The 13608-nt window shown below is 63.5% G+C and overlaps 1 gene segment (V, D, J or C); it reads right to left on the minus strand.

Annotated features, from left to right (window-relative positions):
* Positions 1-438: 438 nt before the first annotated feature.
* LOC139178335 (Ig gamma chain C region-like) lies at positions 439-8784 on the minus strand. The segment is given in 6 exon segments: positions 439-920; positions 2484-2804; positions 3061-3384; positions 3514-3558; positions 3849-4208; positions 8674-8784. Coding segments are annotated over 6 exon segments (1536 nt in total).
* Positions 8785-13608: the final 4824 nt, after the last annotated feature.

The following is a 13608-nucleotide window of genomic DNA, read 5'->3' on the forward strand; positions in this document are numbered from 1 at the left end:
GGGCCCAGGCCTGCTCACAGCAGCGTCCTCGGTGGAGGTGGCCTGAGTAACTGTTAGTGGTCCTCCCAGGAGCTTCCCTGCTGGGAGGCTGGGCCCCTGCAGACAGCTGTTCCCAAGGATCTGACACAGGGGCCTCCCCCACGGACCTGTGGTCTGAATCCAGGCCTGGACAACATGCGGGTGCCCTGTGCACACCGCCCTGGACCCAGCCTCCTGCTCCTCCAGGCAGAACTGAACTCTGACCTGTGTGTTCCTGGTCCAGGACTTGCAGCCCATTGGTGTCTTACAGGCTTCCCAGAGGCCTTCAGCGTCCATCAGCTCAGTGGGGTCACCACCTGTTTTCCACTCGGGTCTTGGGGGGTGGGGCAGGTTGCCATGGCCACAAGGTCAGAGTGCAGATGTGGGTGAGGCTGGGTGAGAGGTTAGAGGTTGGCTAGGTCAGAGCGCGAAGGAGCAGGCCTGGCGCAGGCTGAGCAGCACAAGATGATGGACGCGGTCCAGTTGGGTCTGGGCGACCCTGGACTCCACCCACAGGAGCTCTAGGCGCCCTGCCCGAGCATGTTTCTGTAGTCGGGGACGATCGTCCTCTTCAGCTCCACCGCCGAGGAGAAGATCCATTTCACCTGTGGGGGGACAGGGTGAGCAGAGACTGGACCCCACGTGGGCCTCCCCCAGGGCTGTGAGTAGAGAGTGAGTGGACAGTGAAGGGCAGTGAAGGACACTGAGGGACTCTGCTGGGATTCTGGGGACAGAGGGGGCCCGAGAGCCAGCAGGGTGGCCTCCCACCTTGAAGAGGGTCACGGTGGCGCTGTAGCAGACGCTGAGCAGGAAGAGTGTGATGAAGATGGAGATAGTCGTCCAGAGCCCGTCCAGCTCCCCATCCAGGTCGTCCGCACAGATCTCCTCCTCCAGCAGCAGGTCTGCACAGGGAGGGGTGGTCAGTGCTGTGTCTGCCCACGGAGGGCTGGGCAGGGTCACTGGGGTAGGGCAGGGCTCCCTCTGGGTGGGGTGAAGGTGGCGTGATCTCCCCATGGGCCAGGCAGGGGTCACCTGAGGTCAGTCTCTGGGGCCCAGCCCCAGACCCAACCCCTCCAGCCCTGGCTGCTATCTGGGCCTGGCCTGTGGGGTCCTGCTCCCATCCTGAGCTGTGCCCTGAGCTGGGGCCCTGACCCTACCTCCCCACAGGACAGAGGCTCAGTTCCTGGCCTCCTATGCCCTGGGGGCCAGGCCTGGAGCTGGGAGGGTCAGCAGAGCGCACGTTCCTGGGCCCTGCCCCCGGGGAGGGAGGGCTGACAGCACCGGGCCTGAGGGGTGCTGTGCCCGAGGGGTGAGGCTGCCAGGACGAGGGGCTGAGGGGGGATCTCAGCCTGCTAGGGAGGGGCGTGGGTGCTCCAGGGGAGGCAAGGAACGGATGTCTGACCTGGTCAGTGTGGTCAGTGTGGGAAAGGGCCACTGAGCAGCCCATGGGCGCTGGAGGGTGGGGCCCAGCTGGTGTCCACAGGGAGGGCTCACAAGACCCAGCTCTGGTCTGGGCCCGTGGGGTCACCCCATGGGTCCCCGAGTGCGAGACCTGAGTGTGTGCAGGCGTGTGGGTGTGACGGGGTGAAGTGTGCTCATGTGCGGATGCACACCTGAGTCCGTGTGGAGGAGGCTTGGTGTGGGCTGTCTCGTGTGCGTGCGGGGCTGGGGCTTGTTGTCTGTGGCTCTGGGCTCCGTGTCTGCAGGGAGCAGCTAGGTCCCTGCCCTGGACATTCAGGGCTCCTGGCCTGGGCCCCTTTCAGGCACAGGGATGACCTCCCCATGGGCGCACAGGCCTGGCCCTGGGCAGGGAGAGCCGGGCAGAGCCTCCTGGCCGAGGGAGGGCGAGGCCTGACCTTGGGAGCCTGAGGGTGAAGCAGGGCCACCCCCCGGCCATGCGTGGCTCCAGGCAGGCCCAGAGTGGACACAAGGACTCTGGACACCCAAGGACAGGGGCCTGGGGACAAGGATGTGGCCCTGCCCCACAGCGTGGGCTGGAGCAGAGGCGGGAAGCATTGGGCCTCAATCCCTGAGGGTCTCGGGGGCTTCCCCGGTTCCTGTCCAGAGGCCGGCCCAGCAGGTGGTGGCTGGAGGGGGCCGTGGAGGTGCGCCTCTGGCCAAGCCCCTCTGTGGCCTCGGGCAGCCCCCAGGTGGCCTGCTGGACCCACTCACTGTGTGTCTGGCCCGGAGTGGGGTCAGCTCCCCCACAGATGCTGAACAAAGTGGCCCAGAGTCGGCTCAGCTCACCCCCGTAGGCCTGGCGGCCACCAGGGCTCTGCCTCGGAAAGAACCAGCACAGCGTTGCAGGGTCCCAGGGCGGCCTGGGTGCTTTATTCACGGCGGCCCAGGAGGAATGCACACAGGGAGGGGCTAGGGCGTCCTGGCTGGACCTGGAGCCCGGGGTGGGGGGAGGGGTGGGTGGATGAGGGAACGTCCACTAGATCAGCGGCGCGAGGCTCATTTACCCGGAGACCTCGAGATGGACTTCTCTTTGTAGTGATTCCGTAAAGCTTCGTGCATCACTGCACACGTGTAGTGGTCTCCTTCCTGCCAGCTGCTCTTGTTCACCCTGAGCTTGCTGTACAGGAAGTAGGAGCCGTCAGCATCCAGCTGGGGTGCGGTCGTGTGGTACTTGTCCTCCGACTCAGGCTGCCCATTTCTCTGCCACTCCACGTCTATCTCTTCTGGGTAGAAACCGGTGATCAGGCAGGTGAGGCTGAGCGTGCTTTTGCTGAGCTCTTCCCGGGGTGGGGCCAGGACATACACCTGCGGCTCCCGGGCCTGCCCTGTGGGGACAGGCAAGGCTGTTAGCACAGCGGTCACTCTGATTGGCCCACGGGACCCTCCCGGTCCCGTCCAGCGGTCACTCTGATTGGCCCACGGGGCCCCGGTCCCGTCCAGCGGTCACTCTGATTGGCCCACGGGACCCTCCCGGTCCCGTCCAGCGGTCACTCTTATTGGCCCACGGGACCCTCCCGGTCCCGCCCAGCGGTCACTCTGATTGGCCCACGGGACCCTCCTGGTCCCGTCCACCTGGCCCACCTTTGGTCCTGGAGATGGTCCTCACAATGGGGGCCGGGAGGCCTTTGTTGTTGACCTTGCACTTGAACTCCTTTCCCTGCAGCCAGTCCTGGTGCTGGATGCGCAGGGCGCTGACCACGCGGTAGGTGCTGTTGAACTGCTCCTCTCTCGGCTTCGTCCTGGCCGTGTGCACCTCCACGTCGTCCACGAACCAGGAGAACTGCACCTCGGGGTCATCCTGGCCCACGTCCACCACCACACACGTGACCTCGGGCGTTCCCGAGATTGTGAGGGTGTCCTTGGGTTTCGGTGGGAAGATGAAGACAGACAGTCCTCCCAGAGGTTCTGTGGTTGGTGAGAAAGCATGGTGGGGGTTCTGCACCTGGGAAACCTCCTTTGGACCCGCGTCCTCCACCCGGCTGCCCTGAGTGCTGTTCGCCAGTGTCAGACAGAGGATGAAGCCAGCTGACTTACCTGGGCATTTGGAACACTGGCAGGGTGTCTTTTCAACTTCAGACTCTGCAGAGAGAGCAGACCGGGGGTTACCAGGGGCAGGAAGCTGTGGTCTGGGCTTAGGGCAGGGACAAGTTTTGGTAGTCCGAGCCGAGGGCCCGCCTCTGTGGGGCCAGGGGCCGAGGCGTCATCCAGCCTGCAGCAGCCTGGACATCGTGGAAAGTCCAACACCCCTCCCCAAGCCTGTGAGACCTTCAGGAGAGAGAGACAGACAGGGCCTCCCCTGACACGCTGGGCCTGGTTCACAGCACCCCTGGGCTGAGGCCCCTGCAGGCAGGAGTGTGGGATTCACATACTTGGGGTTGTGGGTTTTCCAGGAGGGATAGTTGTCTTTGGCGTCGTCGGGACTGGACGCCTTGCAGTGACAGCCTTGTCCACCTTGGTGCTGCTGGCCGGGTGGGCTACGTTGCAGGTGAAGGTCTGGGTTTCTGAGGTGCTGGCGGGCACAGTCACCATGCTGCTGAGAGAGTACAGCCCAGAGGACTGCCGGACGGCCGGGAAGGTGTGCACGCCACTCTTCAGGGCACCCGAGTTCCAGGTCACGGTCACCGGCTCGGGCATGTAGCTGGAGACCAGGCAGCCCAGGGTCACGGTGGAGCTGGATGTGTCTCCGCAGCTGGATGCCAGAGGGTAGACTTTCGGGGCTGTGGTGGAGGCTGTGAAAGAGGAGGCTGGGTGAATGCTGGGTCCAGCAGGACCTCAGGAGCCCAGGCCTGGGGCACTTCCGAGCCCAGCCACCACCTGCTTCCAGGGTCTGATGACCGGCCGGCATGGTGGCCACCCGGCTCTCTGTACTGCAGTTGGGGTGTCTGGACACAGCTTGGGTCGGTGAGTGTGGCCTCCTGGATCAGAGCCCAGGGCCCCTTCCCTCCTGTGGGCGCCTGGCCCTTCCTTTGGCCCCTGTTCCCTCAGCCTGGAGGAGCCTGTCCCCCTCGCCCTGCTCTGCCCCCGGCCCCCGTCCGGCCTGGCCTCAGCCCTGCAGGCCCGTGACTTCCGGGCCAGCTCTGCGCACAGGTGCTCTGGGCTCACATCCTGCCCCGGTCCTGGACCCTGTCCCTGAGGTCTCCTCCTTGATTGTCCCCTTCCAACCCTGGTTCAACCAGGCTCCCAAAGGTGTGTCTCTGGCCCCGTCCCTCACCTGGTTCCCCTGATTGGCCCTCGGCCCCTGCTCCACGCTCCTGGCCGCCCGGCTCCTCCTCACCAGACCGTCTAGGCCCTGACCTTCCTGGGCGCACCCTGCACTTAGCACCGTGGGGGCCTTGCTTGGGCCCTGCCTGCACCTCCAGCACCGGGCGGCTCCACGGGCCGCAGCTCGTCTAACCGGGCTGTCCCCAGACCCTGCTCAGCTCCGTGGGCCTGCAGCCTCATCTGAGACCTCGAGGAAGAGCCTGGTCAGCCCCCCGGGCCCTGCCCGTCTGAGACCTCGAGGAACAGCCTCATGTACTCCAGCCTTGTCCTCTGTCCTGGCAGCTGCCCCTTGCCTTGGCCGACCCCCATCCATCCTGAGTCCCCAGAGATGGCTGCAACACGATGGGAACCCCGGGCCTATGAATGGAGGCCGCCTGCTCTCATCGGGAAGGCCTCCCACTTCAGGCCAGAGCATCCTTCATTTTCCTCTGCACGTGGCCTTGCTGTCCCCGACCCTCCACCAAAAGGGCGCCCTTTGGCTCAGACCCTCTGCCTCCGACCTCAGCACTAGCTGGCCAGCTGCTCGTTCCCAGAGCCCGGTTCACCTGTGCAATCTCCACCTTGTCCCCTGAGACACCCCAGAGAGTCCCCTGCCCTCCCTGCAGCTTTCACCCCTAGAAGTTCTACTGCTCCCTGAGCGCCAGGCGTCCCCCTGTCCTCCCAGACCCCTGCTCACCCTCATAACCTGTACCTGCTCCCCCAAAGCACCAGGGGACTCCCTGTCCCACCAGCCCCTGCTCACCCTCACAAGCCATACCTGCTCCCCCAAAGCTCTGGGGTTGCCCCTTGTCGTTTCAGCCCCCTGCTCACCCTCAGAAGCTCTACCTGCTCCCCTAAAGCTCTTGAGGTAACCCCTGCCCTCCCAGCCTCCGGATCACCCTCATAACCTGTACCTGCTCCCCCAAACACCAGGGGCACACCAAGTCCTCCAAAGCCTGCTCACCCATAAGCTGTACCTGCTCCCCCAACTCACCAGGGCTCCCCCATCTTCCCAGCCCCTGCTCACCCTCACAGGCTGTACCTGCTCCCCCAAAGCACCAGGGATACACCCTGTCCTCTCAGCCCCTGCTCACCCCAACAAGTTGTAACTGCTCCCCCAAACACCAGAGACTCCCCCTGTCCTCCCAGCCCCTTGCTTACCCTCACAAGCCATTCCTGCTGCCCCCAAACTCTGGGTTGCCCCCTGTCCTCTCAGCTGCTGCCCACCATCAGGTAGGTAGCAGGTAGGAAGCTCTACCTGCTCCCATAAAGCTCTTGAGATAACCCCTGCCCTCCCAGCCCGGGCTCACCCTCATAACCTGTACCTGTTCCCCCAAAGCACTGGGGGCTCCCCCTGCCCTCCCAGCCCCTGCTCACCCTCACAAGCTGTACCTGCTCCCCCAAAGCACCAGGGACCCCTTGTCCTCCCAGCCCCTGCTCACCCCCAAAAGCTGTACATGCTCCCCCAAACACCAGGGCTCCCCCTGCCCTTCCAACCCCTGCTCACCCTCACAAGCTGTACCTGCTCCCCCAAAGCACCAGGGACCCCCTGTCCTCCCAGCCCCTGCTCACCCTCATAACCTATACCTGCTCCCCCAAACACCAGGGCTCCCCCTGCCCTCCCAGCCCCTGCTCACCCCCAAAAGCTGTACATGCTCCCCCAAACACCAGGGGCCCCCTGCCCTCCCAGCCCCTGCTCACCCTCACAAGCTGTACCTGCTCCCCCAAACCACCAGGGACCCCTTGTCCTCCCAGCCCCTGCTCACCCCCAAAAGCTGTACATGCTCCCCCAAACACCAGGGCTCCCCCTGCCCTTCCAACCCCTGCTCACCCTCACAAGCTGTACCTGCTCCCCCAAAGCACCAGGGACCCCCTGTCCTCCCAGCCCCTGCTCACCCTCATAACCTATACCTGCTCCCCCAAACACCAGGGCTCCCCCTGCCCTCCCAGCCCCTGCTCACCCTCACAAGCTGTACCTGCTCCCCCAAAGCACTGGGGACTCCCCCAGTCCTCCCAGCCCCTGCTCACCCCCAAAAGCTGTACCTGCTCCCCCAAACACCAGGGGCCCCCTGCCCTCCCAGCCCCTGCTCACCCTCACAAGCTGTACCTGCTCCCCCAAAGCACAAGGGGCCCCCCTGCCCTCCCAGCCCCTGCTCACCCCCAAAAGCTGTACCTGCTCCCCCAAAGCACCAGGGGCTCCCCCTGCCCTCCCAGCCCCTGCTCACCCTCACAAGCTGTACCTGCTCCCCCAAAGCACTGGGGACTCCCCCAGTCCTCCCAGCCCCTGCTCACCCCCAAAAGCTGTACCTGCTCCCCCAAAGCACCAGGGGCTCCCCCTGCCCTCCCAGCCCCTGCTCACCCCCAAAAGTTGTACATGCTCCCCCAAACACCAGGGCTCCCCCTGCCCTCCCAGCCCCTGCTCACCCTCACAAGCTGTACCTGCTCCCCCAAAGCACCAGGGACCCCTTGTCCTCCCAGCCCCTGCTCACCCTCAAAAGCTGTACCTGCTCCCCCAAACACCAGGGGCCCCCTGCCCTCCCAGCCCCTGCTCACCCTCACAAGCTGTACCTGCTCCCCCAAAGCACAAGGGGCCCCCCTGCCCTCCCAGCCCCTGCTCACCCCCAAAAGCTGTACCTGCTCCCCCAAAGCACCAGGGGCTCCCCCTGCCCTCCCAGCCCCTGCTCACCCTCACAAGCTGTACCTGCTCCCCCAAAGCACTGGGGACTCCCCCAGTCCTCCCAGCCCCTGCTCACCCCCAAAAGCTGTACCTGCTCCCCCAAAGCACCAGGGGCTCCCTCTGCCTTCCCAGCCCCTGCTCACCCTCACAAGCTGTACCTGTTCCCCCAAAGCACTGGGGATCCCCCAGTCCTCCCAGCCCCTGCTCACCCCCAAAAGCTGTACCTGCTCCCCCAAACACCAGGGGCTCCCTGCCCTCCTAACCCCTGCTCACCCACAAGCTGTGCCTGCTCCCCCAGATCTCTAGGGGCCCCCTGCCCTCCCAGCCCCTGCTCACCTGCAGCCTCACTGCCCCCTGTCCCTGGGCTGCCCCCTCAGCCTCTCCTGCCCCTCTGGCCCCTCCGGGAGCCCTCAGCCCCACCCAGCTCCACTCCTCACTCCTTTATTTCCTGGGTTCAGCTCTGGTCCCTGGACTTGCCAGGTGCCCACACGGCCTCCGGGCAACCCCCCGAAGGAGCTCTGTCCATCCGGGCCCCTCCTGGCGGAGGTCCTGCCTTTGCTCTCTGCTCTTCTCTGTCCCTCCACCCACATCTTCCTCTGGCCCCTTGCTGCCTCCACTTTTCGGGTCACCTGCCTCTCTCCAGCTCCCGCTGCTGGTCCTCAGGCCCTGGGCTCTGGTCAGGCCCCTGTGTCCTGGGGAGCTGTGGGCTCAGCCTTGTGCTGCCCGCTGTGGACACAGAGCCTGGCCGGCCCTGCAGCCCTGCCCCTGGCTCTGCTGCTGTGCTCGGCCCCAGCCCAGTTGGGACCCCCAGTCCCCACACGTGGTCCTGCCCTGAGACCTGTGCCGGCTCCACCGGCCTGTCCTGGAGCCGTCACTGCCCTGGGGTCCTCTCCCTTCCCTGGTCCTCAGATCAGACCCTCCTTCTGTCCTGGCTGGTCCTCATGCCTGCCCAGCCCGGGCCTCCAGAGCCCCTGGTCACGTGCAGCACTCCCCTCCTGTCCACAGCCTGTCTTGCTCCTCGAGGGCTCGGCAGCACCCCCTCCTCCCGTCCCCCCCTCCACCTCCACCTCGAGCTCCCCAGCCCCAGGCAGCAGCACTCTTGATGTGGTGCCCCCTGCCCGGGTTCCGTCCCTGCGCTCGTCTGGTACTGTGACCGGGCGCAGCTTCCTCCCCCAGCCTGCTCAGCTGCTTCTGCACCTCTGGGGGTCCCGAGGCCGGTCTCCCTCCAGGGCGCTCATTCCTGTCCCTGTGCGCTCGTCCTCGGGGTCCCCACTCACCCATGGTGGGGACTGTGGAGGGGGCTCCCCTGCAGCCTGGGGCTCCGGGCCCCTTCCCTGGTCTGGCCCCAGACACATGTAGCTCCTGGGGTCTGTGCGCTGTGTCTGCAGCCCTGCTCCCTAGCACTTGTGACTTGGCCCCCAGAGGTGTGAACTCCCTTCCCCCAGTCCTGCAAACTTGCAAAGTGGATTGAAACCTGGTGGCACAACTTGCTTCCTGAAGTTCCCTTTTCTTCTGGGTGTTTTCTGCCTCAGAGGGCCTGGGGGAGTCCAGATGCAGCTGAGGTGCTTGGTGTGGGTATCTGTGTGGAGGTGGGTGAGAGAGGCTCCGGGACCCAGGGGAGCGGTGGGCACCCCAGTGTCACGGGCCTTCACCGTCTGCAGGCATCACGCCTGTTGCTGCACCGCAGCCCGGGGCCTGGGCCCCGCACCTGAACCTCTGGGCCTCCCAGCCCTCTGGGTTCCTGGGCCACCCTGGACAGTGTGGCTGTGCTGTCTGATGGCCTGTGTTAGGCCTGGGGTACGGAATTTCAGAGCCCCCATAGCCCCCACCCCAGATGCGCTGTGTGCGGGGGGCAGGGTGCCCCTCCTCCATGCTTGGTGGGCAGCGTGCCTGCTGTGCTGCTTCGGGCCTGCCCCCCAACCTGGCCAGCACCGTGGGGAGGGGCCGTGGAAGGCGGGTCTGGATCTGTGTCAGCATCCTGGCCTCTGGTCACTGGCCCTGCAAGCTGTACTCACAGGCGCCTGCATTGCTCACAAACCACATAAATCGTGACCTGCTCAGCTCACCACAAGTGATGAGTCTGGAAAAAGGCCTGACAATGTCTGGGCTCAGAGGGTCAGGCCCGTGGGGTCCACCCACCTGTCGCCCAGGTTTCTGGGGGACAAACTGCCACGTGGTCCAGGGCACTGAGGGTGCTGCTTCCCTCCTCCTGGCCCCCTGCTGCTGGGGGTTTCGTGAGGAGGGTCTGTCCCTCTTGGGAATCCCTGCAGGACATTTCTGTCTCCAAGCAGCTGGGGCAAGCTGCTGTGGCTGGTGACAGGTGACAATGGGATGTGGGTGCTCAAGGCCTGGGCTTTATCACATCCACACAGTGTGCACAGCCCGGTTCTCGAGGTCCCATTCTTTCTAGACAAACCCTTTTACTGGAGGGAGCTGGTGAGGCTGGCCATTTACTTAGTGTTGCAACATTGCGAACCTGCATGGTGAAGTCTGGGTCTGCTTTGAGAAAAAGCCACCTTGCGGTTCTGAGAGCAGAGAGAGGCTTTGAGGTGTTCCTGGCGGCTGGGTCCCAACCGGGATGTCACAGCAGAGGAGTCAGCCTTTCAGGTGTCCCTCAGCCCAGTGGTGAGTCCCCAACGTGTGTGGGACCTGGCTCATTCTTGACTCAACCTGCTGTAAAGGCACCTGTGTGACCCGACCCCTGTGAACCCTCTTTTCTGTACCTCCTTCCTGGCTGCCCCATGGCTGCCGGGTACAGGGCCTCACACCTGCCATCCCAGATCCCGATGGCCGCTGTTCCCAGGACAGAGCACGGTGCCTGTCCCACCCTCAGGTTCTGTTTCTGGAAGGACTTTTCGTTCTTGTGCACATCCAGGTTTAACCCAGGAAACAGAAGCCCCTCGAGGCCCTTCAGTGGGGACTGATGCCTCTCAGGAAGTCAAAGGCTGATGGAATAAGCGGAGGTGGGGTGCCGGCAGGTGAGGTGGCCCTGGGGAGGCTGTGGATCATCTGTCCGGAGGCTGCTCAGCCCTGGGGGTGGGAGCACCCACTCAGAGTCTCTGAGGGAGCCTGGCTTTCTTCGTGTGTGCTGTGGATGCCCTCCAGGGCTGCCTGCATCCTCGGCTGTGTGACCAATCGTGCGAGGTCCTCCTCGAGCGTCCGGGCTGCAGTCAAGCAGGACCCTGCCTGCCCACGAGGCTGCTTGGCGGCTGCCCCCTCACCCCATCTCCCTTCTTGTCTGCTGGTCTGCTGGCAACTCCCTCCCCTGCCCAGGCTGCTCTGCCAGCTTCATCTCTGTCCCTGTTTGCATCACGTCTCAGGATATGCTGGGGCTGTTCGTTATTGTGACCCTGAGCTGCTGTGAGGAGATCTGTCTCCTGAAGCACTGGGGATGTTTTAAGGGGAAAAGCAGAGGCTGCTTCTTCCGAGCCGCTGCAGCCAGGGCTTGGGCTGCGTGGGAGTGGCTGCTCGACGGCTTTCCTTTGTGTGCTTGGATGACTTGTTAACGGTGTGCGAGCAGCATTGTGTGCGTGTGAGGGCCTGTAGCATCCTTAGCACACAGTGTGCATGATAGCAGGTTGGGGCTTCTCAGGTGGCACTAGAAATGAACGACCGCCTGCCAGTGCAGGACACGCAAGACACAGGCTCGAGGCCTGGGTCAGGAAGGTCCCCTGGAGGAGGGCACGGCAACCCACTCCAGTACTCTTGCCTGGAGAGTCCCACGGACAGATGAGACTGGAGGGCTACAGTCCATAGTGTTGCAAAGACTTTGACACAACTTAAGTGTTTTAGCATGCAATCATGTATGTTAGCAGATTAAAATATTTTCTGTGTGTGGAAAGCTTCTCTATAGGAAAAAGAGGCCCTCAGGGGTCCTGATGGGGGATTCAGGGCTGGGGAAGCTGGACAGCTGACAAGATATGGACCCCAGTGTGAAGGTTGGGCCACCTCCTGTCCAGCTTTCTCTGCTTGGTCCTCAGTGGGAAGCGAGGACAAAGCCCAGGAAGCCATGGGGTGTTGATGAAGCCTGGGCCATGGGGGGACGTCACCGTGGGGCAGGGCTTCCGGGGCTGTCGCTAGAGATGGAGGTCTGAGTCCTGCAGGTCTGGCCCACAGGGAGGGGGCTGCGTCCTGGGCTGCTTCCTGTGGGGGTGATGGGTGTCCCCGGCTGGTGGTTGCATCCCTGGACAGAGTGCGTGCTTATGTCAGGCCGGGATTCCAGTCAGTTCATGTCTCAGCACATCCTGGTCCAGAGTGTAGTGAGTGAGAATGTTCGTGAGACCCCTGTGGAAGGCCTCCAGTGGTTCCTCCAGCCTCACTCCCCGCCCCTTGAGCACAGATTCTCCCGTGCATCCGGCCCTCCGCCTCTGGGAGTGACCCGTGTCGACCACTGTATGACTTGTCGGAGTCCGGGGTGCTCAGCGGGATCCATACATGAAAAGTGACCACCGGGCGACCTGTGCATCTGCGGCCCCCATGGTACCCTGGCCGGGCCTGGGTCCTCATACAGAAGCTGAGACCCTGCCCTGCAGCTGGTGGGGGTGGGGACCGCTCAATGAAGAGTGGAGACCCATCAAAAGGCTCTCTGCTGATCAAGCCAGTACAGCAGGCCTTCTGCATTCTCTCGTACAACCAACTGTGGATTAAAAACATATTCGAAAAGGGAATCCAGAAAGTTCCGAAAAGGAGGTCTGGACTGGCCGCACGCTGGCACCCTACCAGCTGTGACACTGCACTGGGTGTTACAGGTAACCTGGAGGTGACCTGCAGGGTCACACGAGGGCGGGTGTGCCCAAGGTGGACGCCGATGCCACCCGCTCCGTATGAGGGAACTGGGCGTCTGTGGTATGTGAGAGCAACCAGGAACCAAACTCCCGGGCACCCCATGAGGGCAGCCCTCCTCTTTAACTGAGATACTTATCTGAACCCCAGCATCTGTCTGCTGTGACCCCGGTGTGACCCTGAACATGCCCCCCCCCCGCCCTGCCAGGCGTGACCTGCAGGTGTACAGAACATAGGTTTCCCTCTCTGAGTGACCCCTGTGTGACCCTGGATGTGACCCCCCCCCCAAGGTGTGACCTCCAGGGGCACAGAACATGTATTTTCCCTTCTGAACCCCCATCTCCCTGGCAACTGTACCAGTGATGTGGTGCCTCTTGACTCAATTTCCAGGCTGTCCTCACCAGCCTTGGACCCCAGAGCAGCCTCGGCCTGTCCTGGCCTTATGGACGGCCTGCAGGTCCCCTCACATGTCACCCCCAGGGTCACCTGGAAGCAACATGTGGAATCATGTCCATCTGACTCCACAAAACAGAAGGTTCTAAAAGCCCTGAAGGGGCTCCGGGAGGGGTGGCCGCCCCCTTCAGCGTCGGCCCCTGAGGCTGGAGTGGGCCATCTTCCTGAGCTGATGCCCGTGTGGTATGCTCAGGAGATCCCACCAGGCCGCCCATGGTTCCCTCTGGGGTCAGCTCCCGGCCAGACCCCAGCATCTCCCCGGGGTGGGGGGCAGCAGGTTCTGGACTCCTCCCTGCCTCCCCCACCTGCCCACTGCGATCCTCAGGTGGTCTCTGACCCCCTCCTCCTGGGCTGTGGGTGGGTCAGCTTGTTGGAAGCACCAGCTGTAGGGAAATGCAGGGGAGGCTGAAGCTGACTCCCTCTCTTGGTTCAGGGCCCAGGGCTGCCTCCTTCCACAGACTGCTAGTGGCCTTCAGGTCTGGGGAGGGGCTTGCTCTTGTGGGGTGGGAAGAGCCCCACCTACATGGGGTTCCCTGGCTGGGCCCTGTGACTCTGCAGGACAGATCGACTGGGAGAGCAGCCAGAAGGTTAGGAACATGCTCGCACGCATGCATGCACACACACAGGCACACATGCTTGCACAGACATGCACACGTGAGCACACACGTGCAGACACGCACACACACGGCACTCGTGTTGATACCACAGCATGGTAGCACGGGCTTCCACAGACTCGACAGAGGACCTGAGCTCTAGACAAGTGACAAGGCAGAGGAAGGGGACTTTGATCTCCTGGAGTGGGGCACTCAGGAAGGCAGGTGGGGCACGGGGTGCGGGGGACACATGAGTCAGGCTTGCCCTGCACACCGTCCAGTGGCCTCTGGTTGACAAAGCCCTGCTGTACTCTGAGGAATCGCCCTGCCCTTCCTGGTAGAAGATGGGCAGTGGAGAGTTTTCTTATGTTTGCTTTTTTAATT

Source organism: Bos indicus, chromosome 21 (assembly GCF_029378745.1).
Source record: "Bos indicus isolate NIAB-ARS_2022 breed Sahiwal x Tharparkar chromosome 21, NIAB-ARS_B.indTharparkar_mat_pri_1.0, whole genome shotgun sequence".
NCBI lineage: Eukaryota > Metazoa > Chordata > Mammalia > Artiodactyla > Bovidae > Bos > Bos indicus.